The sequence below is a fragment of the Peromyscus eremicus genome, chromosome 1 (assembly GCF_949786415.1).
Source record: "Peromyscus eremicus chromosome 1, PerEre_H2_v1, whole genome shotgun sequence".
Taxonomy (NCBI): Eukaryota; Metazoa; Chordata; class Mammalia; order Rodentia; family Cricetidae; genus Peromyscus; species Peromyscus eremicus.
In genome coordinates, this window is record NC_081416.1 from 92,022,141 (window position 1) to 92,049,039 (window position 26,899).

The following is a 26,899-nucleotide window of genomic DNA, read 5'->3' on the forward strand; positions in this document are numbered from 1 at the left end:
TATTCCTCTGTTGAGTCCTGGGTTGTTTCATTAATCATGACTATAACTGTTTTTTTTTTTTAACAATTTATTTTTATTTTTTGTGCATTAGTGTTTTGTCTGCATGTATGTCTGTGTGAGGGTGTCAGATCTTTGAGTTACAACAGTTGTTAGCTGCCATGTGGGTGCTGGGAATTGATTCCTGGTTCTCTGGAAGAGCAGTTGGTGCTCTTAACTGCTGAGCCATCTCTCCTTCCCTGACTATAATTGTTTTAAAATCTTTTCTATTTCCAATATTTAGGCCAACTCAAGGTTGTTGTCTGCTGGTTGATTCTTCTTTTGAGAATGGGTCATATTTTCTTCTTTCTTTATATCCTGAGCAATTTATTTTTATTTTTTTTTTAGATAGGGTCTCACTGTATAGCCTACCCTGTCCTAGAACTTGCTGCTCTTGAACTTGCAGGGCTTTCCCTGCCTCTGCCTCTCAACTGCTGGGATTGCAGAGATGTACTACCATATGTGGATTTTGGACCCTTGACATTGAGTTTAGTATATTGGCAAACTCTGGATTCTGTTACCTTTCTTCAAAGGGCATTGGTTTGTTAACTTTCGCTGAATCTCATTTCTTTTAGATTGACTGTGTGTGATGTATGCTCCATGTGTGTGCAGTTCACGGATTGGGCAGGAAGGAATGTGGGCAGAGTTTATATGCAAGTTTTAGGTTCCCTGTCTCTAGTTCTCTTTAGAATTTCCTGTCTTGGCTTTCTAGCTGCTGTCATAGTCTTCAGGTTTGCCCTCTGGTGAAGATTGTGAAGCTGGTGTGGGTTTTTGTTAGAGCTATGGATGCTGCTCATGGCACAGTGGGAAGCCATAGACAAAGGGAAACTTAGCAGAGCTATTTTCTTCTTTGAAATGTTAGTTCTTCTCCTGCCACCCCCCCCCCCCCTTATTTTTTTGAGACAGGGTTTCTCTGTGTAGCTTTGCGCCTTTCCTGGAACTCACTGTGTAGCCCAGGCTGGCCTCGAACTCACAGAAATCCACCTGCCTCTGCCTCCCGAGTGCTGGGATTAAAGGCGTACGCCACCACTGCCCGGCATTCTTCAGTATTTTCAAATAGTTTCTTTTTTTAAAAAAAAAATTTTGTCAAGTTCGTGGATGTTTGCAGGAAAATTGTTGTGGTGGTAGGAACTATTCTGTCATGAGTATAAGCAGAGCCTCTAACTTCTATCTTGTTTACTGCTCTAGAGGGGGTGGGACCTGGAGGAATGGAGCTGATAAATGAGACAGACTGAAGTCTCATGCAATAGCCAACTTTATTCAGAGCATCAGACAGTTTATACTCTGAGGGTTAAGAGGAGTCACATGAGTAAAGTACAGTCACAAGGACAAGCAGCACATGGCAAAAACAAGTTTTTCCATAGAGGCATATAAACAAATACCAATAGCCAGTTGTAATGAAGTAAACTCACTCCTAACCGCTAAACCTGGGAGGGGCACAAAAGCATAATCCAAGAACAATTCCGTGTTTTTGAAGAAACTGAGGTCTTCAGACTCTTGTTTTAGTTTCTTGGAGTTTTCTTGCAAACACTCAAAAATCTCCTTCAACACTATCTCTTCCCTCTCTTTCTCCCTCTCCTCTCCTTCCTTTCCTTCCTCCCTCTCCTTACCGCCTGCCTGCATGCCTCTCTACTGCCCTCCCCCTCTCCCTCCCTTCTTCTCTCCTCTCATTCCTCCCCTTCCTCCCCCCCTCTTTTGGACAGGGTTCCATGTACTCCAGTCTGGCCTTCAGTTTATAGTGTAGCTGAGAATGGCCTTGAACTTCTGATCCTCCCGCCCCTGCTTCCTAAGTATTGGGTTACAGGCATGTAGCATGTGCTGCTATACTTGGCTTCAGTGTAGGCTTCTAATGAAAGGGAAGAAGAGCTCAGAGGTTAAGAGCACTGGCTGCTCTTCCAGAGGACTGTGGTTCAGTTTCCAGCACTGCGCCAACTTGACAGCTCACAACTGTTGTGTAACTCCAGTTCCAGGGGATCTGACACCCTCACACATAACATGCAGACAAAACAGCAATGCACATAAAAAATAAAAGGAATCATTAAAAATAATTTTTAAAAAGGAAAGAAGAAAATACTGTTACTCTAATTTGGGTCAGCACCAGCCTGGAAAGCAGTTATGTAGTGGTGCATGTGGTTAGCATGCACACTTAGGTTGTTTATGGTGGGATATTTACTTCCCAAATTAAGAGGACTATTTGGAGCTGTGATTCCTAGCTTTTTTGAATTCTGGTACTTAGAATCTGATAGAAATTATGGTTCCCTTCCCAGAAAAATGCTCATGTCTTCATAAAATCACTTTAGAGAATTCAGGAGTTCTTTGAAACTTTCAACATAAGCTCCCCTCCCCCAATTTAGGATTATTTAAATCAAGCTGATACCCAACAGATCAACAGCAGTCCAAATACTAGTTTGTGATTTGGCTTGGCTAAAGCAGAAAAACTGTACAACTTATTAGATGTCCTAAGGCATATAAGATTTAAAGAATTAGTTAGGGTTTCCTGAAATGTATCTCTGTAGAGGCAGATTCACAGAGATGGAGGAGCACCACACCTAACATTTAAGTTGTTGTTAGAAATGGAATTTAGTTCTTACATCTGTTCCTATTATGGGTTTTTTGTTTTTGTTTGCTTGCTTGCTTTTTGGTTTCTTTTGAAACAGGGTCTCAGATGTGGCCCTGGCTGTCCTAGAACTCACTGTGTAGACCAGTCTGGTATCAAAATCACAGAGATCTGCCTGCCTCTACCTCTTGAGTGCTGGGATTAAAGGTGTGCACCACTACACCTTAATTAAGGTTTTTAATTTTTTCTTTTTTACTTTATTTTATGTGTTTGGATTTTGCCTGCTTGTGATGTGTACCATCTGAATGCAATACCAGCAGAGGCCAGAAGAGGGAGCCGGATCTCCTGGAGCTGGAGTTACAGATGGTTGTTAGCCTCCATGTAGGTGCTGGGAATTAAATCTGGGTCCTCTGGAAGAACAGCTAGTGCTCTTAACTGCTGAGCCATCTCTCCAGCCTCCAGTTTATGTTTGTTATATATGTTGTGCAAAGAACTACCTGTTGTTTCTAGAACAGCAGGATTTTATGGTGTGATGTCACATTCCTAGTATTGTTTGATTTTTTTTTTTTTTTTTTTGAGACAGGGTTTCTGTGTGTAGTTTTGGTGCCTGTCCTGGATCTCGCTCTTTAGACCAGGCTGGCCTCGAACTCACAGAGATCCGCCTGCCTCTGCCTCTTGAGTGCTGGGATTAAAGGCGTGCGCCACCACCACCCAGCTTGAATTTTCTAGAGATCTACACAATAGAGGGACTAAGGTGCCTGTGTACACTGGCTTCAGACAGTGATCTCTGTAGGTGTTTCAGTTACTATTTTCTCACTGCTGCTTTTAAAAATGCAGCCTTCCATAAACAATAAAGGATTGAATCATATCAACAAAAACCTCAGGTTTGTGAACTCCTTTCCTCTCTTATTTGACACTAAAAAAAGAGAGTTTTATTTCCATAAAATATATGAAAAAGTTTATATAAATTATCAAAATGTATATAAAATAGTAAAAAATTATGTTTTTAAGTGTTTTGTCTGCATGTATGTATGTACCATGTGTGTGCCTGGTCCCTTTGGAGGCCAGAGATGTTAGATCCCCTAGAGCTGGAGTTATAGATGGTTATGAGCTGCCATGTAGATGTGAGAACCAAACCCATGCTCTTTGGAAGAGTAGTCAATGCTCTTAGCCTCTGAGTCATTTCCCCAGCCCTTGGCTCCACTCTTCCTTATAAACCATCTTAGAAAAACTTTTTCCAGCAGCTTTTAGTTAGTGGTAGCCACCCTGACCCTGTGTATGTTCAGATATTTTGTAGATTTTACTCTAGATTTTCTAGATAAGCTAGGAAGAAATGAGCAAATGTAGGAAGTTTTGGAAGCTTAGAAAGAAGAAATAGTTCTCTCTCTCAGAACTGAAGGTGGTTTAAAAATACCTAGTGAGAAGTTTAACTTAGACAGGATCATTATGTCAGCTACTTGCTGCTTGATTATGTTATGCAGTAAGTTCAGGCCTGCCATGGGTGGATCTCAGCAGGTGCTGCGGAGAGCACTGACCAGCTCTACATAAGGCCTTTGTTGTAGCTGTTGCTGATTGTGCCAGGCTTCCTGAGTGAAGGTTACTAAGTATATTTTGAGAGATGAAATGCACTAAAAGAGAAAGTTTCAGAGGAATCTATTGGGAAGATGGAAGTGGAAGATGGGAGAAATTGAAAGTGTGGTTGGTACTTGCTTTACTAACAGAAGGAAAGTTGTGTGTTGACAGAAGTTGAAAATTATGAAGAAATGGGCTGCTGCTTCTAAGCTTGGACAAAACTCAGAGTAGATGAAAAAATTTTTAATTAGAAAGCAATATGTCTAACTGGAGTTTTTAGTTGTTTTGAATAGGTGCCTTAAAATCCATCCCACCCTCTCTCCAGGGTTTCCTGTAGCCTGGGCTGGCTTCAAACTCTATGTAGGCAAGAAGACCTTGTACTTACAAATTTTTAATTTATTTTTATGTAGGGTGTGTGTGTGTGCGCGCGCGCGTGTTTATATGTGTACCATATGCATGCAGTGCCCATAGACGCCAGAAAAGACCATCAGCTCCCCCTGGAACTGGAGTTAGAGGTGATTGTGAGCCTGATGTAGGTTCTGAGAACTGAACCTTTGCCCTGTGGGAGAGTAGCAGGTACTCTTAACTGTTGAGCCCTGACCTTGAACTTTGATGCTCTTGCCTTCACTTCCAATACTGGGGTAACAGATGTGCACCATCATAGCTGGTTTTAGGTGGTGTTTTGTACATGCTAAGCAGACACTACCAACTGAGCTTCTCTAGCTCTAAAAAAGAAACCTGTGAGATGCCTGTGGGATGATTTGTGCTTTCTGTCCTTAGCTCTATGTCTTCCTGTAATGATGAGCTATACTACTCCCTTAATAATTTCTAGCCCCCCATGGGTGTGGTGGCCCAAGCCTTTAATCCTAGCACTTGGGAGGCAAAGGCAGATGGATCTCTGAGTTTGAGGCCAGCCTGGTCTACATAGTTTGAGGATAGCCAGGGCTATGTAGAGAGACCCTGTGTGTGTGTGTGACACACACACATACACCAACCCCATTGAGTTCTCAACTATAGTTAGAATCCTGTTAGCTAGTATGCACAAACAGGCCCCCATGCCACCTTAGCCTCCTGACCTATATATAAAGTAAGGGTAAGTATTATTTTGTGGATTTTTTTGTTCTAGGTAAATATATATATGTATATATATATATATATATATACATATATATGTGTATATATATACACACATATACATACCTGTATGTGTTTATTGCTTTGTGACATGAAATGTGACTTGTGCTGGAGTCATGGTCAAAAAGTTTGAATAACACTGCTTTATTGTAATACTCTGTTATTTCATTTATCATATAGCATTATGCCAGTACATTCAGGCTTCTAAAGCCAGGGATGGTGCCAGCCCTTTCATTTCAAGTACGACTGAAGGTAAAAACAAAACAAAATTGAGCACACCCAGAGCTTTCCGGTTCTCAGTCTCTCTAGTGGCATTTTGACTCTTTGGCCTTTTAACCATCTTGTGCCTTTTGAAGCAGTAGATTTTTCAGATTTGTGTCTCTCTAGGTAGCAGTTTTTTTGGCTCTTTCCCTCCTCACTTTAATGTTATTACTTCAGCGTATGCTAGTGTTTTTACGAAGAGGCAGGGAGAAACTAAGAATTCTAGCAATTTCAGATGATTCTGAACTGAGAAAATAGCCCACTACATAGCATACCTGAAGTCTTCTTAATGCCTTTGTATTTTCATTATCACAGAAGCATATAGCTTACTCTTAAAATGGTATGCTACTACAATGTTTCCAGTTGATTTTAGGCAAATTAAATGTGGCTTTTGGGGGTGGAGGATAGGCAATCCACTTTCATTTCTTGTGCTTTCTCCCTCCTTTACAAGAAAATTAACCACTGGGCTTGCAGCAGTGATTTCACTTTGAAGGTAGTGGTGTCCACTATTAACTGTGCTATACTTTTTCAGCTTCTTATTGACATAGTAACTTTTGATGCCTTTTCTACTTGGGCAGCTGGCATACTAACCCCTTGCCTTCATTTCTGTTTCTTGCTGGACTACCACACTCTGTGTTCATAACTCTGTGATTTAAAGGGACTTTGTGGAGATGATTTGCTTCCTTCTTTTTCTTACAGGAGAAAATTTTGAGCAGACGCCATTGAGACGAACATTCAAGTCTAAGGTCCTTGCCCGATATCCTGAGAATGTAGACTGGAATCCCTTTGACCAGGATGCAGTGGGAATGGTTAGTATTTATTAGTCGTGGAATTGTGCAGAGTAATGTATAGTAGGGTATGAATCCTAAGTGTGGTAGCAATGCTTCTTCATCGAGTATTTTATTTTACTTTTGGGGGTGCTATGGCTTAAACTCATGGCCTTATTCATGCTGGGCAACCACATCATTGAGGTATACCCCAACACTAGTAGTTCTTGAAAAAAGGATTGTAGAACACATTGCTCATGATTCTGTATTTGATTAATGTATCAAATTGGTGAAAAAATCGTGTTTCTGTTGTGTCAGACATGTATATACTAGTGAGTCAGTGTGAATTATATTAGTGTGGGAGAGCTTTAGGTAGATGGTGTCCAACAGTAGATTCTTGCTAGCTGGTATGTGTTCTGAAGAGGTCAAGGAATGTTCTCACTACTTGTTTTCCTGTTGCCTTTTGCAGCTATGCATGCCCAAAGGGCTGGCATTCAAGACCCAGGCTGATCCCAGGGAGCCACAGTTCCATGCCTTTATTATCACCAGGGAGGATGGCTCTCGGACATTTGGGTTTGCCCTCACCTTTTATGAAGAAGTGACCAGCAAGCAGATCTGCAGTGCAATGCAGACCCTCTACCACATGCACAATGCTGAGTATGATGTCCTTCATGCTCCACTTGCTGATGGTGGAGACCAGAGTGGCATGGAAGACGGTGAAGGCATTCCTGGGACCAAGCTGCAGCGCTTCAACTCCTACGACATTAGCCGGGACACGCTCTATGTCTCTAAATGCATCTGCCTCATCACACCCATGTCCTTCATGAAGGCATGTCGGAGTGTGCTGCAGCAGCTCCACCAGGCAGTCACATCACCTCAGCCCCCTCCTCTGCCCCTTGAGAGTTACATATACAACGTACTCTATGAAGTGCCCCTTCCACCTCCTGGCCGCTCTCTCAAGTTTTCTGGGGTCTATGGGCCAGTAATCTGCCAGAGACCAAGTACCAATGAGCTTCCTCTATTTGACTTTCCTGTCAAAGAGGTCTTTGAACTGCTTGGGGTGGAGAATGTGTTTCAGCTTTTTACTTGTGCCCTTCTGGAATTTCAAATCCTGCTTTACTCACAGCGTAAGTCAATGTTGACTGTAACTCTCCACCCATGAGGGGTCCCTGCTTTCTATATTCACATATAATGGGCCTGACTATAAAGGTCAAGGGCTGTTACAGTCTTTTGTAGGTGGGAGGAGAGTGGATGGACCCCGAGAAGCTGTCTTCTGATTGGCTATCATTATGATCTTTTTGTAAGAATAGATCTAATTTGGGAGGGGACCACTGTTTCCATATATCCTTCTGATTGACCCTGGAAAGGGTTAGGAGGTAGTAGCCACCATTAGTGATACTCCGTCATTCTGTCTGTTCCTCAGCCTGACAGCAAAATCAAGGATTTCCTAAAGGATGATTCTTTTCGATCGAGAAGATGAATTGTTGCTTCTTTCTGTTGTTTGTTATCTGAATTGTTTCTATAAAGGAGAGTGGGATGTGAACAGTGGATTTAGAAAGCATACTAAGGTAGATGAGAAAGAGCAGTTGCTTACTGAGTGAGCCAGACCGGGATCGTGAATTTCATCACGTATTTATTAAGAGTGTACAGTATTCAAGGCATTGTTTCAAGGGAGATGGATGAAAGTGGTGGACAAAATAGAGAAATAGTCTTTCTCTAGTGGAATTTATATTTTAATGGGACAAGAAGAGTTAATAAATAAACATGCAGAATGGAAGGTAGTTCAAGACTTTGGAGAAAGATAAGATAGAAGGATGATATTTGGAGAACAAAAGTTCTGGACGTTTTAAAATTTTTATTTTTATTTAAGTTTGTGTAAGTGTGTGTGTTTGCATGTGGGTATGTGCACATGAGTGCAGGTGCTTGCAGAGGCTAGAGGCCTCAGATCTCCTTGGAGCTGGAGTTATAATATACAATTGTGAGCTTTCTATAGGGCTGGGAACTGAATTGGAGCCTCCGGAAGAGCAACAAGTATTTTTAACACTAAGCCATCATTCCAGTCCAAGTTCCACTTTTTCCCCCCCCAAGACAGGTTTCTCTGTTTAACAGCTCTGGCTGTCTTGGAACTTGCTAGGCTGGCCTTGAACTCAGAGATGCATCTGCCTCTGCCTCCTGAGTTCCAGGATTAAAGGCATGTGTTACCACTGCCTGTCAATAGAATGATGTATTTTTTTCTCTTCTCTTCTCTTCTCTTCTCTTCTCTTCTCTTCTCTTCTCTTCTCTTCTCTTCTCTTCTCTTCTCTTCTCTTCTCTTCTTTTCTGACAGGGTTTCCCTGTTTAACAGTCCTGGCTGTCCTGGAACTCACTTTGTAGACCAGGCTGGCCTTGAACTCACTGAGATCCACCTGCCTCTGCCTCCCAAGTGCTGGGATTAAAGGTGTGTGCCACCATCGCCTGGCAATAGAATGATTTTTAAAATAGATTTTATTTTCATTTTAGTTTACAAATAGGGTCTTTTTCCCCCATGAAGATTTATTTTGTTTTTGATTATTTGTATGTTTGTGTGGCTGTGTACAGGTGCCCATGGAGGCCAGAGGCTTCAGGTTTTCTGAGCTATGGTGACAGGCAGTGTGAGTCTCATGATATGGGTGCTGGAAATCAAGCTTGGGTGCCCTGGATGAGCAGTACTCTCTTACCCCCGAGCCATTCCCTCAACCTCCTGTTTGGATCTCACTCTGTAGCCCTGGCTGTTCTAGAATTTATTAGTATGTAGCCAGGCTGACCTAGAAGTCTGTACAACTCTATTCAGTCTTCCTGTCTCTGCTTCCCTAGTGCTTGGATTACAGGCATGATCCATCACAACTTGTAGGACTATTTTGAATTGAAGAGCACATACCCATCTAAAATAGCCACTAATTCCAGTTAATTTCTTGAGGGGCTACTGATCCGATGTTAGTAAGTCTTCTAGTTTTTCTTAGATGAAATCTCTGGATTTTAAATGATGACCACAATGTTGTTAGGAAATAACATAGGTCAAACAAAAGCATCCGTTGATGAATGATTCCCGAGGCTTCCATTTGCAATTTCTGATTAAAAATACAGTCTTGCTGGGCAGGGGTGGCACACACTTTCAGTCCCAGCACTCAGGAGGCAGAGGCAGGCGGATCTCTATGAGTTCGAGGCCAGCCTGGTCTATAGAGTGAGTTCCGGGACAGCCAGTCTACACAGAGAAACACTGTCACAAAAAAACAAAAATAACTTTCTGGTCAGTGGCAGACTACTCGCTTATGTGGTCCAGTGGTGGTCCCATAAGATTATGTCACCAAGTCATAGCTGTCCTAGTTTGTATATGTATACTATGTGGTGTGTCCTTGTGTCTAATTTTTTAGAATGAGTTACAAAGACTTGTTTATTTCTTCTTAGTGTCTCTAGTTCCAGTGGGCTTTGAGTTACCTCCTTTATTAGAAGTAACTGCTCATTACAACGTGGGAAATGGAGAGAATTTAGCCAGTTACCTGGAGCGCAAACATTGATAGTTAAGGGGTGTGGAATGCAATGGCAAAGGAGATGCTGATTTTGTTATTGGTACTAGTGTACAGAAAAGGGTTTTGTGTTTATGTCTCCTGGAGGTTAGTATTTTAGTGTGGGTACACAGATTGCTGGACCTCTGGGGCATTGTTCAGTCACCCTTCAAAATGAGAGGTTGCTTTAAAACAAACAAACAAACAAACAAACAAACAACAACAATAAAACATTTAAAAGGTAGAGGAGGAAAACTCAAACTCATACAGACCTACAGGCTAGAAAACTCAGAATATTTCTTACCTGTTAAAACAGACCATACAAGGAAAGAAGATGGTATTGAAAATGGGAATCATCTTATTCTGTCTTATTTTTAAAGGTGCCACAGTCTCGAGTTCACTACAAGAAGTTCTTCAGAGATTTAAATCTAGAGCAAATAAAATTATCTGAGTTTCGGATACTAGATTAGGTTTATCCTGAAGAGGAGGGGTAAAGTGAGACTTAGATTTTTACACTGTTGAAAAGCCTGCTTATACAGAGCAGAGAATGACCCTCTTTAAACCCCAGCCTGCCCTGATATATGCTGAGTTCCCAGCCACTGGAACTACTGAACTCATACTGAATGAGTATCCAGGACAAAGAAAACCTCATGATGATGGTATTTTTGGCACTGTTTCGCTCATAAGGTGTTTTGGCACACCGTGGGATGCTGTTGTCCCGAGAGCAGCCAGCCATAGAATGTAGTAGCATGTGTTTCATTCTCTTTGGCTAGGGCAAGAGAGGGGAAGCTTGTTGTTTTGTCTTGGACCCAGTGGCTTCACCTTAATCTACTGCTATTTCAACCTCGAGATTCAAAGCTGGGGTGAAAACCTGCTAGCTCAGAGAGGTTGAGTAGCAACTAGCTAACCTCTCTTTGCTGGCATTCCCAGAAAGCACATCCTTCTGCTCCGCCTCTCAAAATCCCTCCTACTACTTCTGGTGCATCTCTCTATCTCTTCTAGATGCCCTCTGATGCTCTGTGATTACTTTCTGTCAACTAGTTGTTAACTCAGCCTCCAAGGTTAATTTTATTTAATGCAAGTGCTAACTTGGGGTTCACAGTGTGATTAAATATTCCCAACAGAATCTCTTTAGTTTTCTTGTGATTAAAAAAGAAAAGGCCTCTGCTTGCCTCCTTCCTTTCCTCCCGCCCTTGCTCCATCCCACCCTCCCTCCATCTCTTACACCCAATCTTGAAATGGTGTGTAGAATAATTATTCAGACTGGGCGGTGGTGGCGCACGCCTTTAATCCCAGCACTCGGGAGGCAGAGCCAGGCGGATCTCTGTGAGTTTGAGGCCAGCTTGGGCTACAGAGTGAGTTCCAGGAAAGGAGCAAAGCTACACAGAGAAACCCTGTCTCAAAAAACCAAAAAAAAAAAAAAGAGTATTTATTCAGAATATATGTTTCAGTGCCAATATTAGGAATAGTAGGACTGAACTTAAATGTCATCTGAAGGTTTTCTTCTATGTTTCAATATTCTTTTGATTTTATCTTTTGGATTTTTTAAAAAACTAAAAAAAATTATTTATGTGAATGTGTGTTTTGCCTCCATGTATCTATGTTCCTTGTGTGTGTATGGTGCCCTCAGAATTCAGAAGAGGTGTTGGATCCCTTTAACTGGAGTTAGGAATGACTGTGAGCTAATGTGGGTGCTGGGAACCAAACCTGGGTCCTCTGCAAGAGCAATAAGTGCTTTTATCTACTGAGCCATCTCCCAGCCCTTCATCTTTTGGATTTTAAAATACATTTTTCAGATGTCTGAGAATCATAAGACTTTAGCTTTTATTTATAGATATTTTCAAAGCAAGTAATAAATATTAAAATATTGAAAATATAAGAATGATCATCATCTGGAGAATTATTAGACTTTTTATTAGTAATACTGGTAATAGAGGACTGGGCGTGGTGGTACTTGCCTTAAATCTCAGCACTCAGGAGACAGAGGCAAGTGGATCTTTGTGAGTTTGAGGACAACCTGGTTTACATAGCAAGTTTCAGGTCAACCAGAGTTACATAACAAGACCCTTTAAAAATAAAAAGTGCCAGAGGAAGGGATGAAGGATCTGGAGTTAGCCCAGACCAACAGATCAGGCCCATCTTTCTTCAGATACTGATGGCAAGCCTGGCCTGTCTGTATTTTGTATATTTTTAAGGTTCTTTCAGCTCCCTCTTCATATTGACAAAATCCTAGAGTGGATTACAGACCAGAGGAGAATACTTGATTTATTATTTATTACAAAAAGTGCAGTTTGAGACCAGTGGAACTGCACGGTGCAGGTACCCCATGCCACCTTTGGGTGTGCCTCACTCCAGCTCCTCAGTGTGTATGCCAGCCCAGAAGCTCTTTGAATCTGCTTTTTGTTTTTGTTTTTTGTTTTACGAGACGGTGTTTCTCTGTGTAGCTTTGGAGCCTGTCCTGGAACTCATTCTGTAGCCCAGGCTGGCCTTGAACTCACAGAGATCTGCTTGCCTCTGCCTCCCGAGTGCTGGGACTAAAGGCATACGCCACCACCGTCCAGCTTGAATCTGCTTTTTAATTTTAATTTTTTTTATTACTACACAAGCCTGAGTGATGAATTCTTTGCTCTTTGGTGATTAAGTTTCTGGTGTCTGTCCCTTCTGCCCTGAGATCAAAGTTGGGCTGAGAACCTGGCCTCTAATCCTGCCTTTCTGGTGACTTTGAAAGCTATCCAGGGAGGCCTCTACACCACTCCTCAGCCACCAGTTATCTTGGTATCCAAACAAAACAAAACAAAACAACAACAACAAAAAAAATCAGGGGCCGGGCAGTGGTGGCGCACGCCTTTAATCCCAGCACTCGGGAGGCAGAGCCAGGCAGATCTCTGTGAGTTCAAGGCCAGCCTGGGCTACCAAGTGAGTTCCAGGAGAGGTGCAAAGCTACACAGAGAAACCCTGTCTCGAAAAACCAAAAAACAAACAAACAAACAAAAAAACAAAAAAAAAAATCAGGATTCTTAGGACCTGTATGCTAGGAACTGAGGATGAAGGCTAAATATATCAAATTAAAGAAAAGTGTGACCTATAATTAATTTGCTATTAGTGTGAGGAATATATATTTGAGTCTCACAGGCTAGCTTTAAGCTCATGGCATTCATTTTGCCTCAGCCTCAGTGCTGGGATTATATCATGAGGCACCATGCCCAGCTAAACTCACAAAGTTATATTAGTGTGCAGAAGTGTCTGAGTGGTGAATGATCTTGTTTTGTCTGGAGAACAGAAAATCCTGACCACTGTTCTTTTTGTTCTAGCCTCCCCCACCCCCACTTTAAAGAATATAACTAATGTTCTGGAGTAGTGGCTAAAGAAAGGTGCCATTTATTATTTCTATATATCAAATTCTATTACCAGCTGGACCTGTGTGTGTGTTAGGGGTTATGTTTCAAGTTGTGGTCTACCAGGGTCTGAGTCACAGTGGTCCCTGGGTCGGTTGGATTATATTGGCAATTTGAGTTTTCTCATTTGACTGCTTTGTTGATCAAGCTTCTGTCTTTTTTTCCTGACCTAGATTACCAGAGACTGATGACCGTGGCGGAGACGATTACAGCTCTTATGTTTCCTTTCCAATGGCAGCATGTCTATGTCCCCATCCTCCCAGCTTCTCTCCTGCATTTCTTAGATGCTCCTGTCCCATACCTGATGGGCTTGCATTCCAATGGCCTCGATGACCGGTCAAAGCTGGAGCTGCCTCAGGAGGTGAGAAGAGAAGCTGAGTGGGTCAATGGCCCTCTCCAGCACTGGAGGGACAAGGATTCTGGGGGGAGCCCAGCATGGTGTCACCAAGGGCCTTTTTGGGGGTGAAGACAGGGAATATGAAAAACTTTTCAGGAAAAAGTACAATGAATTTTTAGCCCAGTTTATATCATTTTAGAGATTCTTCATCACCTGGCATGTCCATTGTGTTTGTATATTTTATTAATTGCTTTTTTTAATACACATTTTTTCAAGCACCGTGTTCCCACTTTTATTGCCATCTTTGGCTTCTTGTATACATGGGACACATTCTGTTCCTTTTAGGACTCTTTATCCTCATTCTCTGTTAACTTCAAGTATGTGAGGGTGTGAAGAAGTTGCTGGGAAGCCAGCAGTTTTCTTAATGGGACTGTTTGAGAAATTATAGTTTATGTAAGAGACTCCAGCATTCTGTGTGTTCTGGCGTGTGGATCCTCTACTCTGTGGCTTTCTCCGTTGCTAGAACAGCCTTTTCACTTGTTTCCAGCCTCTCCCTATGCTTAGATAGTGGGATTGAAGAGTACCAATGTGTCCTTCATAAGTAGGTCTGTCTGTGGTCTCAGAGTCCCATTCACCCAGGCTTGCCCTCAATGAAGGTCACACATTATTGAGGGCAGTTACCTAGTTTGGGTATCTTCTACCCTGATTTATAGCAGATAACCTCTATGGGGGTAAAGAGCTGTGGGTCACCCTTTTTAAAAGAGTAAAACCATTACACATGATGAGGTAAGAGTAATGGTATCCTTGAAACACACTTTTAGTTTTTTTCCCAAAAGAATACATTTTTTACAAAACTAATAATAATAAGAATTAGCTCATGTCTTACTACCCAGAGATAATTTAATTTAGCATTTTAGTTGGCATCGTTATACTATAAGGTATCTTTAAACTCCGCTGTGAGAAGGAAGCATCGAGGCAGATGAGGGACATTGATGTGGGTCTGTGCGAGGTGGCATCAGGACATTGAGGTGGGGTAAGCTTGGTTTATAAAAGAGACTTTCTATAGAAGGACAGAGAATGTTCATTTCTTAGACCCTCAAATTAGAATTCATCAGTTGCAGCCGTATCTTCAGCCGTCAGAAGTCTGTAAAAAGCCCTTTGTTCTTTTTCACACCAACACATGATCTCAGCTGGCCTTGAGCAAATGAGAGCCTGAGCTGCTCTTGTGAGGCTTCTTTTGTTCTGGCTTCTCTTTGGGGTTTCATTGTCTGAAGCCACAGAGCTTGAGAGCAGTAGAGTGAGGAAGAGCATGTCACTTTGTGCTTGTCCCCTTTCTTTCTTCTCCTTCTGTCTTTCCCTCCAGGATCCTGTGTGCTGAGGTCCCCTTCAGGGATGAACTCAAAGATGCACTGAGGGGAAGCTGGCTGGGATTGGGCCTGGGAACTCAGGTTGGCAAAGGGCTTTGTGACCCTCTGAAGGAAGAGTTTGGGAGAGTTTGGGGGATTTGGAGGATACAGGAAATTACTTCCTTAGCTAAATAAGTTTTCTCATGAGCCCTTTCAGCAAGGCAGGGGTGAGCAGAGAAGTGGTCATTTAGCCTCCAGTGTCCTCGCCAGGTTTTGCATCTCCACCAAGCTGTCACTCAGGTGCCAGCAATTTTCTCAGTTCAAGGAAGGGATGCTTGAGGTGTTGGTCGTAGGTTTATAAATGGCTTTCGGTTGCCAGCCCCACTGTGTGCTGAGAGGAAACAGCATAAGACTGTTCTATGAGCCTAGAAATTAAATGGCCTTTTCATTTTGTCTTCTCACCCCTCTTCTTTCAGCTCTGTAGAGTGACTAGTGAGGTCTACTTAGAGGGTTCCTATGTATCTTAATTAAGCCACCTTTGAAGTGTGTGCCTGAGCTACTTTCCTTAGCCTCCTCTGACCAGAGATATGCACATATGTGGACCCAGAATTCGAGGTTGATAAAATTCTCTATAGATGGGATCTGATGCCTTCCTCTGACTCTGCAGGCACCAAGTACACTTGTGGTGCAGACATACATTCAGACTGTATGGGAGGGGTACAGTAAAGAAAGCACCATGATTAGGGGAAAGGTTTTTATTGTGAATCAGAAAGAGAAAATATCCAGAGGCATCTGGAAGAGTCCAGAACAGAGAGAAAGAGAAGCAGGCTGGGCATGGCCAGGGCTAGGGAAGCGGTGGTAGAGAGAATAGTGGGTTATAAGGAGGGCGAGTAGCTGTGGGGAGGGAAGCCTGTGGGCTGGAGCAGGCCTGAGCATTTAGGGAGGTGGTGAGAAGGTCCAGGGGGCTAGTGTGGGGGCTTTGAAATGTATGATGGATACTTGTGAATGGGGACTGAAGGAGCCTGGAGGCTAGCATGGACTTTGATATGCTGGTAGCCACAGGTATATGTCAGTGGAGAGCTATATGCCCCTTCTGCCAGAGGTAAGGGAAATGACTCCTTTTGGTTGATGGGAGCCTGTTTCAAAAGTTCCTGAGGAATGCTGGCTTTTATCTAACCACCAGAAATCCTTCTATAGTAGCTTGGATTGGGCCAAGACTGTCATTTCTGGATGTATACTGCCTGAGACCTAACACAGCCAAATCACCCATACAAGTAAATAAATTAAAAAAAAAATGTTTAGGGATACTCTATCTTTGACTCACAGCATTGAGAGAGAAGCCAACAAGCATTATTGGGTGGATCTGGTTATTTTAGTTGCCTCCATGTTTCTTGTTGAAGAAACTGCTTTTTTCCCCTCTTTCTTTTTAAAGAGAGACAGTCGAGGAGGAAAAGATGGAGGTGTGTGCCTCTCCTTCTGTCAGCTGTGTGTAAAGGGCTCTTGACTAGATGAGTTGATTTTGTTTTTATCTCCTTTTTTGATGGCTTAGCCTAGTAGCATTTATTTATTTTTCTATTTTTGGTTTTTCCAAACAGGGTTTCTCTGTGTAGCCCTGGCTGTCCTGGAACTGCCTCTGTAGACCAAGTTAGCCTTGAACTCAGAGATCTGCCAGCTTCTGCCTCCCCATTGCCAGGTTCAAAGGCATGCATCACCACTGCCCAGCTGTGTAATAGCATTTATAATGTTCAAATCTTAAAAGAGTGAGAAGTAGTCTATTTTTAGGTTATAAACAGTGGCCTTTTAAGCTGGCAGGAGCTAACTTTGTTATCTAGTAGAGTAACTCAGTGGTATAGTTTAAAGTTAATCTTTTAGTCTTTGAATTTTTGAGATGGGAAATCTTTCTTTTTTATAGATACAGGTTGATAGGGTAACTTGTGCACTCAGCATTAAATGATGCAGGGAGTGTTCAAAATGTAGTTGTAATAGATCTTAGTTTATGGAATGGCTGTTGACCAGCTGATCATGTTATACCCTGGCTGGATCATGTTATACCTTGGCTGCTTCTTCCAAAACATGAAGGTTATTGAGCCAAGGATAAACTTGTGGATCACTGGGTCAGCATTTGGGTATATAGTATCAGTGCCTTGCTGAAGAAGGACCCTTACCTTTTGCCATAGGAGATCTATTTCAGGTAGATTAAAAAGTTAAATGGGGGGGCCATTGAGGTGGCTCAGTGGGTAAAGGCACTTGCCAGCAAGCCCGACAGCCTGAGTTCAATTCCCAGAACCCACATGGTGGGAGGAAAGAGCCTGCTCCCCAGTGTTGTCTTCTAACTTTGCTTGTGTACACCCCCCCCACATGTACTATAAAAAACCTTTGACATTGTAATTCTCAAAAACAACTTTGTAACATGTATCTCTTTTATATAAACGAGACAGGCATACCCTGAGCCCTTTAGTAATCTGTTGGAGTGAAGGCAATGTTATTTGTCTTGTGAGGACAGGCTAATAGGCATATGAACAGCTCTTCTAATTTATAATGCAAGAAAACGGACAGGAACAAGAACTTTAAAGCTTTAAGTTGATTAATAAACTTTAAAAAAACAAGGAGGTGCGGGGATTGACCCAGGGGCTGGGAAGATGTTCAGCAGTCAAAAACCCTGGCTGCTCTGCCAGAGGACCCGAGGTCAATCTCTAGCACCCACATTTTTTAAAGCATTAAGAAATGTGTAAGACCTCTGAGGATGAATGGTGGTGATAGTGAGCAGTGTAAGTATATGACTGGGGTGAAGGTGAGTTCAGATCCCAACTCTGTCAAGTAGTGGTTTTAGGTATGTTACTTAGTCTTAAAGTCTTAAAAAACCTGTGTCAGGTTTTTTAAATTAATCGATTTAGTGAGTATGGGTGTTGTGCCTGCATGTATATCTGTCTTTGTGCCTGGTGTCCATGGAGACCAGAAGAGGACAATGGGTCCACTGGATCTGGAGTTAACAGACAGTTGTGAGCCAAGGTGTGGGTGCTAGAGATTGACCTCGGCTCCTCTGGCGGAGCAGCCTGGGTTTTTGACTGCTGAACATCTTCCCAGCTCCTGGGTCAGTCCCCACACCTCCCTTTTTTTTTTTTTTTTTTTTAAAGTTTATCTTTTTAGGTTAGTCCAGGATGGACTGGACCTATGTAGCCCCATGCTGGTCTGGAACTCTTAGCAGTCCTCCTGCCTCAACTTCCCCAAGTGCTGGGATTATAGGCGTGCTCTACCCTGCATGACTTCTCTTTGTCAGTTTCATTTGTAAACTGAGACTAGCTAGATGGTAAGAAGTCCTTTCTTAACCCATATTGCCTACCATTTAGCGTTGTGTGAATGCTGACTGTACTTCCTCTCTGAGGCAGTCTTAAAGTCAGAAGGAAGCATAAGGAAGGACTGTGATGGTCAGATCTCACAAACGAGGAGTGAAGCTGAGAAGGGAATGGTACAGCACTCAGTGCATTCAGGGTCACACTGAAGACAGTGGCAGTCAGTACTGGTGCCTGGACTTGGACACTCTTCTCACTGACTGTGGAATTCAGTAATCTGTCAGACATTTGACCAGCATTCACTTTGGAGCTCTTGTGTCCTTAACAATGATACCATCGAGGTCTCTATACTACTTTTAGCTATTTCCCCTAGCATTCATTTTACTTCTGAGGAAAGTGGTCAGAGATCATGTCATGTTCCTAAGGTTTTATACTCAGAAAGGCAGGGGCAGCTCTGAGCATAGGGCTGTCTCATTGCCTCACTCCATCTTCCTTACCGGTACTATGTCTCATGTATATCATTTAGATGTATCCATTGTCCTTTCTAAAACTTCTCTCATGGTGCTCTATTTGTTTATGCCCCTTCCTATTTTGATTTCTAGGCCAACCTCTGCTTTGTGGATGTTGACAACCACTTCATTGAGTTGCCAGAGGATTTGCCTCAATTTCCCAACAAATTGGAGTTTGTCCAGGAGGTCTCTGAGATCCTCATGGCTTTTGGGATTCCCCCTGAAGGAAATCTCCATTGCAGCGAAAGCGCCTCAAAGCTGAAGAGGATCCGAGTCTCTGAGCTTGTGTCTGACAAGAGGAATGGGAATATTGCAGGCTCCCCTTTGCATTCCTATGAGCTCCTCAAGGAGAATGAAACTATTGCCCGGTTGCAAGCTTTGGTCAAGAGGACTGGAGTGAGTTTGGAAAAAGTAAGATTCTGGGAATAAGTTTGTGACAGATTTATTCTTTGTTAGAGTGCTCTCCTGGGGAAGATGGATTTAAGATGAGAAAGTGCCCAGGTCAGGACAGTGCTTATTGTGAACAGTGAAGGAAATGTTCCATGGGGGAAACTGACTTAGCGCTTGCAGCTATTCTAGCAAATTTTGCTTGGTGAGTCTGGGTGACTTCTTGTGCAGATCAGGGAGAGCCTGTTGCCATTCTGTGTGACACTCCGCAGCATGGTTGGGAAGGATGGTGGTGGTAAGCCTTGAGTTCAGACCTTTCATATCTGTTGCCCTGTGATGTCACAACAGCCTAATAGAGATACATCTTGACTGACGCTGAGGCTTAGAGGCCTTTAAGCATTTCTGCCCTAGATTGGGAGCCTCGCCTGGAGTTCAGCTAGTTTAGAACAGATCCTGTAATGCTGACCTCTCTCTAGGGACGCACTTGGCTTTCCAGTTTCTGGTTTTGATGAAATTAAGCTTTTTGTGCTTGTTTGCCCATCTCTTTACCTCTCCCATTTTCATTGCTAAATGACTTTGGTTAGTTATATATAAATGTTAGGCTGCTGTAATGATTTTAGTGGTGAGCAATTTCATTTCTCTATTTTATTTTGTAAAGTACAGCAGATTAAAAAAGCTATACCAGTTGAACAAAGAAATGTTTAGGAAGATAAGAAATGTATATCCTTTTAAAAAAAGGATAGTCTTTGAAAGGTAAGAAAAATGACATCCCACTCTCACTCCCACCCTCAACCCTACCTGTCCTTCCCCCCAAAAAAGAAAGAAAAAGAAAGGTGATACCAGGAGGAACCGAGAGCCAGAGTTTGATCCACTGCTCTGACTTCCAGGCTCTCTCTTCTCCTTCGCCCAGGAGTGATTCCCTCCTCTCCTCCCTTAGCTGGATTGCACTTAACTCCCAGTGACTGCATCTCCACTTCATTGAGTTGCTGGATACCTTCAGACTGAGCTCTGTTTTTCTCTACAGAGTCTCCTTCCCTTTCCTGTCTTTACTTCCTTCCGGCTTGCTAGGCAAGGTTCTATCACTAAGCTAAATCTCTGACTCCTAGAATTCTTTCCTTTCATGTTTCTTCCCATTTTCCCTTCTTTTGTTCTCACCTCTTCACCATTTGCTGCTGAGACCAAAAGGAAAAAGATCAGATGAGTTGTATTTCTTTGGCATAAAAGTACAATTGCTCATCGGGTAGTGGTGGCGCATGCCTTTAATCCCAGCACTTGGGAGGCAGAGGCAGATGGGTCTCTGTGAGTTCGAGGCCAGCCTGGACTACAGAGCAAGATCCAGGACAGGCACCAAAACTACACAGAGAAACCCTGTCTCGAAACGCCACCCCCCAAAAAAGTATAATTGTTTGTATTTTCAGCTGTCCTCTCTCTTTTTTCCTTCTCCCTCCCTCCCTCCCTTCCTTTTTTTTTTTAGCTGGAAGTTCGTGAAGACTCCAGTAGCAATAAAGATTTCAAAGTTCAGTGTGATGAAGAAGAACTCAGGATTTACCAGCTAAACATTCAGATCCGGGAAGTTTTTGCCAATCGCTTTACTCAAATGTTTGCCGATTATGAAGTGTTTGTCATCCAGCCCAGCCAGGATAAGGAGTCCTGGTTCACCAACAGGGAGCAGATGCAGAACTTTGATAAAGTGAGTGAGACCCTGCGAGGCATGGATGAGAGCTAGTTACAGCTTGACAAGTGAAGTCAAGTGGAGAAGCAGGCGTACAGATCTTACTGTGATTGACCTCTAGCCAGAGTGCCCCTCCTTTGTTTCTGTTTTGCTTTGTGGTGCTGGAAAGGACTCTCTTTCTCTAGGCAAAGATGTATGTGTAGTTGGCCGTCAGGACTGACTGTGTCAGACTCTCAGGAAATCTGAACTTTTAGGAGAGTTAATAGAGGGGAGGAGGGTTGTAGTTGGCTTTTCATAAAGCTTCACAGAATTGTCCCACTTCAGCCCTTGGGCGTGTTGCCACTGATGATCAGGGCTGCCATGCTCTCCTCTGTGTTGTTGATTGCTTCCTTTTGGTCCCACTAGGCATCCTTCCTGTCAGATCAACCTGAGCCCTACCTGCCCTTCCTCTCAAGATTCTTAGAGACCCAGATGTTTGCATCTTTTATTGACAACAAGATCATGTGTCATGATGATGATGATAAAGACCCTGTCCTCCGGGTCTTTGACTCGAGGGTAGACAAGATCAGACTATTGAATGTTCGGACACCTACTCTCCGGACATCCATGTACCAGAAGTGTACCACTGTGGATGAAGCAGGTAAGACTTCTTGGCCTCTGGGACTCCGTTGTTAACATGTCCCTTTACCTAAACATGTCTGCTTCTTTCTCTATTTTTGCTTTTGAGTATGTTATCACATGACCTGTGATGCTCTTCTTTATTATTTTATTTTTGTTCTTTTGAGACAGGATCTCTGTAGCCCTAGCTGTCCTGGACTTCATTAAATAGACCAGGCTAGCCTCAGCTCACAGAGCTCTGCCTGCCTGTGCCTCTCAGTACACAGACTAAAGGTGTGCATCACCATGCATTGCTTTCTTCCTTATGTTTTGTTTGCTTTCTTTTGGCCTGGAAATCTTTTTTCTTTGTTTGTTTTTGAGACTGAGTCTCTCTATGTAGTCTTGGCTGGCCTGGAACTGCTCTGTAAATCAGGCTGGCTTTGAACTCCTAGAGATCTACCCACTTCTCAAAATCATTTTTGTTTTTGTTTTTTGATTTTTTGAGACAGGGTTTCTCTGTGTAGCTCTGGCTGTCCTGGAACTCACTCTGTAGACCAGGCTGGCCTTAAACTCACAGAGATCCACCTGTCTTTGCCTCCTGAGTGCTGGATTAAAGGTGTGCACCACCACCACCTGGCTTCAAAATCATTTTTAAAATCAGGATTCTCAGTCCTTTTCATCGTGTATTATACTTGAAAATGGCAGTATTCAAACAGCCGAGGGCTGTGGTCACTTGAGGCTCTACTTACCTGCCAGTCAGTTCTCAGCTTATCTGTAATCCATGTGTTGAATCTGCAGCATAACCATTTGAATTACTCTTGTCTGTTATCAGAATGTGGAGTCTCATGGGTCTATCAGAATACAGGGTTTAAGCTATGGGATGATGAGCTAACTAGCCCTCATTTTTAAGGCTCTTTCAGAAAAAGAGGTGTCAGAGTGTCACTTGAAGTAGCTATATGCTGTTTCCAGAGCATCAGAGATCACTACAGATGTTACTAGAGCAGATTCCTTGCCACTGGCCATGTCCCCAGCCTTTGTGACTGAACTAGACTCTGTCTAGGTTTCCCCTCTTTGTGTCCCAGAAAATTCTCAGGGCAGTTAGCTGAGACATTTGTAAGAATTACCTAATCTATTTCTAATTTTTAGGGACTTCTGCCCCTCATTGCCTAATGGCCAGTGTTTTGAAGTCATATTTTATCTGTTTGTTTTCCTGTGTGTATTTCAGGCAGGAGGGTAAAATAATCTTTTCACTTGGCTAGAAGTGAAAGAGTAGTCACTTTTAAAAGTTTGACTTGATTTTTTTTTTAAAATCTCATTCAGAAAAAGCAATTGAACTACGTCTGGCAAAAATTGACCACACTGCAGTTCACCCACATCTACTTGATATGAAAATCGGACAAGGAAAATATGAACCTGGCTTTTTCCCTAGGTTGCAGTCTGATGTACTTTGCACCGGGCCAGCCAGTAACAAGTGAGTAAACCTAGAGATGTTCCAACCTAGCTACTGATCACAGCAGCCAGTGGCATCCAGAGTCTAAACTAGAGTGGTTGCGCAAAAAGACCTCAGACGTTCTAAAAACAAGTGTGGACAAGACCCAAACTATGTAGGTGTCAAGATTATCTGTTGGTGTTTGTCTCCACTGTACAAACTGAGATAGTTGTATCCCAGGACTAGTGAGCAGCCAGGCTGCAGCGGGGTTAAAACGACCTCACACCTGAACCCCATAGAACGACTGTCTAGCTTTATGTTCTTAAAAGGCAGTGTTGGAGATAATTGGGCTGGGACTAAAAGTGGCTGCCATGCCGGATGGTTCCTTTTCAGTTTCTTTTGGAGATGAATGTGTCAAGTCCTAGACAGTTTTGTATCTGCATGTGAAGTTTTGGTATATATTTTAAGACAAATCAATGTCTTACTCTTTGGAGAGTGCTCTCTCTTTTGTTTATTCACTTCTCTTTTAGCTGCTCATCCCTGAGGACTTTGTATGGCCCCCGGTGGCTTTCTGTGCTCACCATCAGCTGCCTAGATACTCTCATTTTCTTTGGTCAGTTGGCCTTACTTTTTTTTTTTTTTAATTTATTTAACTTTATTTTATGTGCATTGGTGTGAGAGTGTCAGATGCACTGGAACTGGAGTTACAGGCAGTTGTGAGTTGCTATGTGGGTGCTGGGAATTGAACCCAGGTCCTCCGGAAGAGCAACAGGTGCTCTTAACCTCTGAGCCATTTCTCCAGCCCCAGTTGGCCTTACTTTTTAGTGGCTTTTTTTTTTTTTTTTCCTATTTTGAGACAGGGTCTTTCACAATGTAGACCAGGTTGGCTTAGAACTCATAGAGTAGTAGATATTCTTAATGGCCTCTTTGATATTGATAGGTGACAAAAAGGAATGCCCCTGCCCAGTGGAGGCGGAAAGACCGGCAGAAGCAGCATACAGAACACCTGCGCTTAGACAATGACCAAAGAGAGGTACGACACTGTGTGTACGGCAAGGACTCCACCTGCTGTCGTCATTGTCCCAGCAATGGCCTTTCTCCTTAGAGAAGGGTTTAAGTGTGCTTCTGAAGAGTGTTTTCCACGTGGCGTTCTCTCCGTACTAATTCCCTGCTGAGTGTAATACAACTTCAGAAAATGACAGTCTGGAACTTAGGAGAAATGCCTTTAAAATTAGGACTTTTTGTATGTGGTATGTTAGGAAAGAACTAATTTTATTAAAATATAATGGAGGAAAGTTAACTGGGGTGTGTACTGCGACACTGATTCTTAAGATGAAGTCTGAGTCTGAAGATGGAGGACATTTCCCTGTGCTTAGGTGGCTGTAATGGTTAGTTTTCATGTTGACTTGACACAGTCCAGAGTTGGGGGATGTTGTCTAGATTAGGTTGGCCTGTGATCATGTCTTGATTATCTTGATTACCTTAGCAAGAGGATGTGGGAAGGTCCTCTTGCTATGGGTGATACCATTCCCTGCGCAGGGGATCCTGGATTGTATAAGAATAGAGAAAGCAAACAGAGGACCACCATATCTGCATCCTTGCTCTCTGCTGATTGTGGATGTGATGAGATCAGCTCCCTCAGGCCCTGCTGTTGTGACTTCCTGATAGGATAAAACTGTGATGTGCATCTTTGAACCTGAATCAACACTTGCCTTTGTTAGGGTATTTTATCACAGCAATAGAAAAGAATGGAGATAGTGGACTTGACTTTATTTTTGCCCCTTATGTGGATAAGGAGAGGGATCGTGTCTTAGTTACTGTTCTGCTATGAAGAGACATCATGATTAAGGCAGCTCTCATAAAAGAAAGCATTTAATTTGGGCTTGCTTACAGTTTCAGAGGGTTGATCCATTATCATCAGGGTGAGGAGCATGGTGGTAGGCAGGAAGGCATGGTGTTGGAGCAGTAGCTGAGAGTTTTATATCCTGATCTTCCTGTAGCAGACAGAGAAGGTAGGGGAGAGAGAGAGAGACAGAGACAGAGAGACAGAGAGAGAGACAGAGAGAGAGAGACACTGGGTCTGGATTGAGTTTTTGAAATCTCAAGTCCACCTCCAGTGACATACTTCCTCCAACAAGGCCACACCTTCTAACCCATCAGTTCTCAAACTGTGGGTCAGGACCTCTTTGGGTTAGGGGTCACACATTAGATATACTGCATATTAGATATTTATATTGCGATTCATAACAGTAGCAAAATTACAGTTATGAAGTAGCAACAAAAATAATTTTATAATTGGAGGTCACCACGGCATGAAGAACTGTATTAAAGGGTCACAGCATCAGGAAGATTGAGTCCTGACCTTTCCCAAACAGTTCCACTAATTAGGGACCACTAATTAGGGACCAAGCATTCAAACATGAGCCTATGGGGGTCATCCTCACAGGTGCAGACCATCACAGGTGGTATCGCAGATTATTGAATTTGTTTCCCCAATTCTCTGCTGCAAGCTGCGTTACTGCTTCTTAGTGTAGTCTCTAGTTTAACTTCTGGCTGGAGACCCCGCTGCAGATTTGTTGCAAAGCCTTTCAGGAACTTAAAAGACATTGTGATTTTTAATCTTAAACTAATAAAATTCAGTCAAGAAGACTTTTCCTATGTGCCTCGCATCTCAGTGAGTTGGAAAATAAATAGCTTGTTTTCCTTGGCTGTTTTTTTTTAAACTTTCTTTTTTATTTATTCTTTGTGTCTTTCACATCAGGCATCTCTGTAGATGTAACCAACCTTCTTATTAAATAAGAAACACAGAACCAATGCAAAGAAGAAAGCCAAGAGGTCAGAGCTAAGAGCTAAAACCTTACCCTTCCTCCTGCAGTGGTCCTACCTCTCCGAACTAGAACTACCCCTGTGTTAAAGTCTTTATATAGTGTTCCTGTTCTGCCTTCTCATTGGTTGTAAACCCAACCACATGATCGCCTCCTCACGGCCTGTCTGTATAGGCCTCCAGGTTTTCCATGCTTGGTATTGAGATTAAAGGCATGTGTATCCAATAATGGCTGTATCCCTGAACACACAGAGACTTACCCAGCTCTACCTACCAAGTGCTGGGATTACAAGCGTACGCCACCACTGCCCTGCTTTCCTATGGCTTGCTAATAGCTCTGACCCCCGGGCAACTTTATTTATTAACATACAAATAACATTTTAATACAAATAAAATATCACCATATTTCCCCTTTTCTATTTTAATAAAAAGGAAAAAAGAAAAAGCTTATAACTAACATAAGAAAAACTATATACAAAAGTACAATAACTATATACAATATATACAAGTAATAAATACCTAAACAATGTCTAGTTCATTTGTATTTGACAAATTCAGAGAAAATAATTCCATTATCTATTCTATTGTATCTAATTCACTTTCTATCCTAATTAATCTTCAACTATAACTAACTAATCTTCAACTCCCTCAGAGACCCAAGAAGGAAATAGTATTAGCTAACAAAAAAAATAAAAACAGGAAGTATATGCAAGCAACTTCCAAAAAATTGTGAGTTGACAGAAACAGCCAGCTGCCTGGACAATCATCTGAGGTTTCTCCGCAGTGTTGGGGCATCATCTTCAGCCTATGGGCTTAGCGTATCTGACAGACTCATTTATGAAGTAGAATGTACACAAGGTCAACAGTTCAACCTCACATTGGGTGAGAGCAGTCTATATACCAGAAACACCTGAATTCCACTAGTGTCATGTCATGATTCAGGATTTTAGATTCTGGAAATTGTTGATGTTTTTTGAATTCAGCTGTCCATTCTTCTTGGCTATGTGTGTATGTGGCTTCATTTCAGCATCCCGTTCTTCTCCACACATCTCCATTCCATTCATTTCCCATCCCTTTGTATCAGTCCTCTGCCCTTGCAAACCCCTCCCCAAAATAAAATAAAATAAAATTTAAGAGAAAAAAAGAAAGAAGGAAAACTCAATCTCATCATGGAAGCTGTAGTATGACACAGTGAGTCACGAAGTAAATCCTTTTATCCATACACTTTTATGTTTTTTAACTTATTTTTACTCTTTGCAAGTGTT

The 26,899-nt window shown here is 42.4% G+C and overlaps 1 protein-coding gene across 3 annotated transcripts in view; it reads left to right on the forward strand.

The window, feature by feature from the left end:
* Window positions 1-26,899, forward strand: part of Dennd5a (DENN domain containing 5A) — a 69,299-nt gene that overhangs the window by 18,469 nt on the left and 23,931 nt on the right. For all 3 annotated transcript variants that reach the window (XM_059268957.1, XM_059268975.1, XM_059268965.1), the window contains exons 2-10: window positions 5,480-5,551; window positions 6,260-6,369; window positions 6,797-7,454; window positions 13,417-13,604; window positions 18,819-19,136; window positions 20,587-20,802; window positions 21,190-21,424; window positions 22,702-22,855; window positions 23,753-23,843. In XM_059268957.1, coding sequence (XP_059124940.1) covers window positions 5,480-5,551; window positions 6,260-6,369; window positions 6,797-7,454; window positions 13,417-13,604; window positions 18,819-19,136; window positions 20,587-20,802; window positions 21,190-21,424; window positions 22,702-22,855; window positions 23,753-23,843 — 2,042 coding nt within the window. The remainder of the gene's footprint in view (window positions 1-5,479; window positions 5,552-6,259; window positions 6,370-6,796; window positions 7,455-13,416; window positions 13,605-18,818; window positions 19,137-20,586; window positions 20,803-21,189; window positions 21,425-22,701; window positions 22,856-23,752; window positions 23,844-26,899) is intronic.